At 38.6% G+C, this 7,313-nt stretch overlaps 1 protein-coding gene across 1 annotated transcript in view; it reads left to right on the forward strand.

Moving 5' to 3' along the window:
* The window catches only part of LOC115423472 (E3 ubiquitin-protein ligase TRIM39-like), an 11,994-nt gene extending 5,094 nt beyond the window's left edge, over positions 1 to 6,900 (forward strand). Inside the window, exons 2-6 of the mRNA XM_030140305.1 lie at positions 1 to 40; positions 3,710 to 3,940; positions 4,024 to 4,046; positions 4,128 to 4,246; positions 6,232 to 6,900. The exon at positions 1 to 40 is cut by the window's left edge and continues 56 nt beyond it. Coding sequence (XP_029996165.1) covers positions 1 to 40; positions 3,710 to 3,940; positions 4,024 to 4,046; positions 4,128 to 4,246; positions 6,232 to 6,791 — 973 coding nt within the window. The 3' untranslated portion in view covers positions 6,792 to 6,900. The remainder of the gene's footprint in view (positions 41 to 3,709; positions 3,941 to 4,023; positions 4,047 to 4,127; positions 4,247 to 6,231) is intronic.
* Positions 6,901 to 7,313: the final 413 nt, after the last annotated feature.

A 7,313-nucleotide genomic window follows, 5' to 3' on the forward strand; every position in this document is an offset into this window, starting at 1 on the left:
AGCCAAACAGGAGTGTGATGACACAACTGTGCACATCAAGGTATCAATAAACACAGAGACCCACAAAAACACAACAACACCAGCATGACTGCTGACGTGACTGTGACTGAAGTTCAACCACACACTGTTAAGGTGTAAACAAGGGAAGAGAGGTGTTAGAAAACCTGGCTTTTCTGGAGTAAAAGTCTGTTCAAGTGTTTGGAACTCAGTGGGAGTGGAAATTTACGGGTGGGTGACAAATTAAAGGAGAAGCCTGATGAGAATAGATGGTATGAAGGCTCAGTGAACTGATTAATGAGGCTGAAAATGATGCAAATTATATGTTAAATCCTTCAGTCATCAGGCCTCAGGACCCCTTTAACCCATAAAGACCCAAACAACCACTGATGACCAAAACCATCTACTGATGTAATCTGTTCAATACCTGTTGATCCACTAATTCTATCTATCCATGTAAATAATTGGTGTAAAATGCAGTTTTTCGTCTTTTCATGGTCATCAGATATGACTCATTTGGATGTTCAGAGGCTCCATAGTTACCATGGAAACACCGTCATCTTCTACAGCATTGATTCGCCACTAAAACCCATGAAGTTGGATCAATGACAGTGGATGGACGCACTTGTTTTTATGTTCAGTTATCGATATCTTTGCTGGAAAAGTCATTTTTTCTTCCATTTTCTCTGTCTCTGATATAATAAACTTCAACTTAAATCTGAGCTTTTATGAACATCTATATCAGGTGTCTCAAATTCATTTTCTTTCAGGGGCCACATTCAGCCCAATTTGATCTGCAGTGGGCCGGACCAGTAAAATAATAACATAATAACCTATAAATAATGACAACTCCAAATTTTTGCCTCTGTTTTACTGCAAAAAAAACCATGAAATTATGAAAATACTTACTTTTATAAACTATCCAAACAAAAAAAGATGTGAATAACCTGAAAAAACTGAAATTTCTTAAGAAAAATAGTGCAATTTTAACAGTATTCTGCCTCAACTTCTCATTTCTACATGTGCATTATGGATCGGATCTACAAAGACACTAAACACTGAGGAACAGGCAGAAAATAGTTAAAATTCTGCTTAATTTTCTTTAGACATTTCAGGTTGTTCATATTTGTTCAGGTTATTCACATTTTGTTGTTACAGGATAGTTTGTAAATGTAAATATTTTCATAATTTAATGTTATTTTTTGCACTAAAACAAAGGCAAAAATTTGAAGATGTCATTATTTATAGGCATAATATAATATTTTTTCCACATTAAACCAAGAAGAAAATATGAAGTCATTATTTTTTGTAGATTATTATGCTGTTATTTTACTTCATCATCATATTGGTCTGTATGTGGAACCTGAACTAAAATGAGTTCAACAGCCTTGACTGTGGAATTTTTGTACTTTGCAAATTCATCCCACAGGCCGGATTGGAACCTATGGTGGGCCGCATTTGGCCTCCGGACCGCATGTTTGAGACCCCTCATCTACATGATCAGGGAATTAATTATGGGAATTTACAGAATTTACACTGAAAAAACGCAAAATAAGGAGGATAATGTTACAATAAATGGTGATAAATCACTTAAGAAAAGTTAAATATGGAGAAAAATTCATTTTCTCTATATTCACATAAGTAGCACTGGGTCTTTATGGGTTAAGTCAGTGATTGTTAGAGGAAAATACACAACAGTAACGGGATATGTGAAATGAGAATGAATTTTCTTAAATAAAATAGAAGAAAAGTGTCTGAAAGAGTGAATCAATATTGACCTCATCAAGGCCATATGAAATATAGACATGAGGCCTTGAGAAGAAGACATTTTATTTTATGAATAAGATGAAAATGATGTCAAAGATGCAACACTTAGAGAATGAAAAAGATGCCATTAAAAAGACATAAAGACATGTAGGAAAGAATATATAAAATATATAACAGAAAGACAGTAGAATGAAAAAGATTCAACAAAAAGAACATAAAAGACATAAAAAATGAAAACAATATAAAAGATGGAATGAAAATGTCCTCAAACACAATCCAATCCAATCCATTTTTATTTATGAAGCACAAATTTAAACAAACACAAAGGTTTCCAAAGTGCTGTACAGTAAAATAAATGCAATAAAAACATAACAGAAAGAAAAAAATTTGAAGATAAAAACACAACACCACATAATAAATAATAAATCGACCGTCCATCCCAGATAAAATATCCATATACATAAAATCAACATCCTACACAGTGAGAAAAGCCAAAGAGAAGAGGTGGGTTTTAAGAAGAGATTTCAAATTAGACAGTAGTCGCTTTTCCGTTGACCCTCAAATTGCGCAAATATAACTTGGGCATAAAAATTTACCTAATGGAAAAATGACAATTTCACCAAAACTCTTGTTTTTCGATTGAAAGTTTTTGTGCTGGCAAGAGGTGGTTTTTCAGGCGTAGCGCAAATGGTATGTTACGCAAAACTGTAATGGAAAGACCTTTTTCTGCGACGAGTCACGTAAGTTTAAAAAAACGGATGTTGACAGACGTTACAACAAGGAAAGAAGAAGAGTGTTGAAAGAAACATGGTGCAGTATGTGTGGACACACCAGGAAACCCGATCATTTTTTAATTTAGTATGAGATAGAGGGGTAATATATAATAATAATAATAATGAATATATCTGTAAATCAACACCATATTTACGTTCATCACCATGTTTATGGAACGACTTCTCATGTCATCATCATCATGTCATTGTAAGAAATAAACAAATCATCACATTTGTGATTTAATGAAAAAAACAACATTACGCACTTCTGTTTTTTCGACATTTGATAAATATTGGTAATGTTTTGCGCAGATATCCAATAGAAAAGTGACTAGTGAAGAGGTCTGTCTAATGTGCAGCGGCAGTTCATTCCAACACACAATAAGATGGAAACAGTGTAAAGATCTAAAAACCTGAGCGATATAATACAATAATAATGCTGTGAAAGATGCAACTAAAACATAAAACAGTAGAAAAGTACTCGGAGAATGTAGACCTCCGCCAAGGCAGATCAGTGCCCCCCCCTGCCCTGATCACCACCAAAATATGATCATTTGTTCCTTGTGCCAGTATCAACATTTCCTGAAATTTTCATCCAAATCTGTCCATAACTTTTTGAGTTATCTTGGACAGACAGACAGACAGACAGACAAACCAACGCCGGCAAAAACATAACCTCCATGGCGGAGGTAATGATGTAAAAAGGCAAAAAAAACAAAAACATATCAATAACGTGCACAGTTGATGGATAAATCTAGGTGTAGGACGTTGTTTTTGGACAAACTGCACTGTAACAAAAAAAAAAAAACCTGTTAAAAAATAGTATTATTGTGGCAGCAGGGGTGCTGAAAAAATACTGTTAAATAACGGAAAATAACCATCTCATAAAAATACGGTAATTTTCCATAGTTAAAATACAGTTTTTGCCCTAACTTTACATGAGATTTTGCATATTTTTTTGAATATTCTTAAAAATACAGGAAAAATCTCTAAAATCAACGGTAAACTTTCTGTTAAATTACAGATTTTTTTTTACAGTGTGCATATCCTTACAGTTTATATTTACTATATATTTCACATATGGAAATTCACCGAGTGTGTCTGACATGTGCATAGAGAAGTAAAGAACAGAATGTGAAAACGATTATGATGGGATTATTTTCGTGGACCAGAACCAGACTCAGGCCACCGAGAAGCAGATCCGAGAGGAGTTCGAGGAGCTGCGGGAGTTTCTGCAGAAGGAGGAGTCGGCTCGACTGTCGGCCCTGCAGCAGGAGGACGAGGACAAGAAGGAGCTGGTGAAGAGGAAGTCGGACAGCATCACCAGAGACATCCTCACCTTCTCTCACGCCGTCATCGCCATTGAGAACGAGATAGCCTCCAGCGACGCCCTCTTCCTTCAGGTGAGTGGGTTTAGTAACAGTTTTTTCCTCCGAATTCACTGAACCAACACGATTTTCATCCTATGTTTCTCACTTTATTCCAGAATTACGCCAACGTGAAGAAAAGGTACGAGTCTTTCGTCTTCTGCACCATCTACTTTAAACATACGTGAACTGTTGACATTTGAGCGTCATTTCCGTCTGGCAGGGCACAGATCCCACAGAAGAATCCGGAAAAAGTGTCAGGGCCTCTGATTAATGTGGCCAAACATGTCAGCTCCCTCAAGTACCATGTGTGGGAGAAGATGGTGGAGCTGGTTCAGTACAGTAAGCACTTTATATATGTGTGTGTGTGTGTGTGTGTGTGGGGGGGGGTTGTCGTACAGTTCTGTGACCTATAGAAAAGGACAGACTGGTGTGATGTGCTACAGAAGGGTGTGAACTTTTACTACAGGGTGAGTCAGAAAAAACGCTCTTTCCATTTAAAGAGATTGTACTGCTAAAACGGAAACACTGATTTTTCTTTTGACCATACAGTCATATTGATGTGGTTATTGAGCATGTCTGGTGATGTAGTCATAGATTTATTGCATTGCATAAGAGAGAGAAGGTCCATTGTTTATTGGGCACTGAAATACCTGCCAACACAATGTATGCCACGGTGAACAAACTTGAAATTGACAACAATTACAGGAGTCGGGGTTTTGCTTTCACACTCAGGACATAGGCCTACATGACAGTGCCCAGGGAGTTTTCATCATGGCAAGACCACAGCGATTGCAGGTATTATTTCCTCATCGAGTTGTCTGTTTGGGTCAGGAGAGAGAGTGGCCACCTAGATCCCCGGACTTGACCCCCCTTGATTTTTTCTTGTGGGGGTATCTTAAAAAACCGTGTGTATCAGACTGTTCCACAAACTCTTCAGGAACTCCGAAATCGCATCACGGCTGAAATCCAAGCCCTACGACGAACACGAATGGCGAGAAGAGCTGTGTTAGAGATGCGACAACGAGCACAGATTTGCATCAGTCTGAACGGTAGCCAGGTTGAAGGTCGTGCCGGACAACTTCGTTGAGACAAAACATTTTGATGGCGAGTAAACATGCTGTAATGGTTGACAATTTCAATTTCATTCACGGTGGCATAAACTGTGTTGGCAGATATTTTGGTGCACAATAAACAATGGACATTCCCTCTGTTATGCTATGCCATAAATCAAGGATTCAATCGCCAGACATGCTCAATAACCACATCAATATGACTGTATGATCAAAAGAAAAATAAGCATTTCCATTTCAGTGGTACAATTTCTTTAAATGAAAAGAGCGTTTTTTCTGACTCACCCTGTACAGGGGTGTCAGACTCATTTTAGTTCAGAGGCCCATATACAACCAACATGATCTTATGTGGGTGGGACCAGTCAAATAATAGCACAATAAACTATAAATAATGACTTTGTACAGTTTTTTTCACTTTGTTTCAGTGTGAAAAAAGTTAAAATTATATTCTGAAAATGGGAATAACATGAATCGTCTGATATGTCTGATGAAAAATAAGTGCGATTTTAACAATATTATGTCTCAGTTTATCATTTACACATGCACATTACAACGTACAAATACACAAAACATTTAGTAACAGGCAGAATGTTGTAAAAAAAAAAAAAAAAAAAAAAAAAAAAGCACTTTTTTTGTATTGTAAGACATTTCGGGTTGTTCATATTTGTTCAGGTTATTCACATTTTATGATGAAAGGATAGTTTGTATGTATTATGTAATTTTACTTTTTTCATATTAAACTAAGAAGAAAATTCCAATCTAATCTAATCCAATCCAATCAAATGCAATCCAGTCTAGTCCAGTCCAACCCAATTCAATTTAATCTAATCTAATCCGATCCAATACAATCCAATCTAGTCCAGTCCAACCCAATTCAGTCTAGTCTAATAATCTAATCTAATCTAATCTAATCTAATCCAGTCCAATCCAATCCAGTCCAACCCAATTCAGTCTAGTCTAATAATCTAATCTAATGTAATCCAATCCAATCTAGTCCAGTCCAACCCAATTCAGTCTAGTCTAATAATCTAATCTAATCCAGTCCAATCCAGTCTAGTCCAATCTTATCCTGTTCAATCCAATCTAATCCTGTACGATCTGATCCAATCCAAACCAATCCAATCCAATCCAATCCTGCTTAATCCAATCCAGTCCAGTCCCACGCAGTCAGATCCAATCTGATCCAGTCCAGTCCAAGCCAATCCAATAAACAAAGCTCTGTATTTTATTTTTAACTGTCACGTCCTCTTCCAGCGCCCATCACCTTCGACCCCAACACCGCCTACCCCTGGTTGACCATCTCCAAAGACCTGACCACCGTGGCCAACAGCGGGTCCCTGAAGCAGCTCCCGGATAACCCCGAACGCTTCGGCCACTTCGTGTTCGTGCTGGGCTCGGAAGGCTTCACCTCGGGCCGCCACGCCTGGGAGGTGGAGGTGGGCGACAAGGTGGACTGGATGCTGGGGGTGGTCAAGGAGTCCATCGACAGGAAAGGCCGGATCTCGGGCTGCCCCGACGGCGGCTTCTGGATGATCTCGCACTACGAGGGCGAGTACTCGGCCATGACCAGGCCCAGCACCCCTCTGCAGCTAGTCGGGGAGCTGACCCGGGTCAGGGTGCAGCTTGACTACGACTCCGGAGAGGTGACGTTCTCCAACCCCGTCAGCATGACGCCCATCTACACCTTCCACGACTTCTTCACCGAGAAGATGTATCCGTTCTTCTGCCCCGGGGCGAACATCAACGGGAACAACCCCAGTCCGCTTAAAGTGTGTCCTGTCAAAGTGGCGGTGTGGAACAGCGCCACGTGGTGATGTCACAACAGGAAACTAGACCTGGACTAAGGCTTAGATCCATTTAAATGACCAGATGTGTTTAACCAGATCATGATAAGATCATTAAAGCAATTATTGTTTGATTTCACAAGGGTTTCTTCACTGAACAAAGCATGTGTTTTTAACCCGTAAAAACCCAAACAGCCACCAAAGCTTTTACTGATCTAAACTGTTTAATACCTGTTGATCACAAGGTTCTAATAGTTTTGGATTTTTCATTATAGTTTAGTTTTATTTAGTTTTGACTTTGCTTTCTCTAATTCAGTTAGTTTTAATTAGTTTTTAGAGCAGGTTTGCTAGTTTTTATTAGTTTTCATTATCTTACCTATATAATATGCGTTTCGACCCCGCCCCGTGTCCATCCCATCGATGCTCAGAAAAGCACATCTGCTCTCTTCAAAGGACAAGTCAGAAGCGGCGGTACATGGAGTATACCTACTTATTTTTCAGTCAGTATTGTGTATACCCACTTCTAAATCCCCCTGATGCGCACCATTCAGT

This window comes from Sphaeramia orbicularis, chromosome 8, assembly GCF_902148855.1.
Source record: "Sphaeramia orbicularis chromosome 8, fSphaOr1.1, whole genome shotgun sequence".
In the NCBI taxonomy this organism is placed as follows: domain Eukaryota; kingdom Metazoa; phylum Chordata; class Actinopteri; order Kurtiformes; family Apogonidae; genus Sphaeramia; species Sphaeramia orbicularis.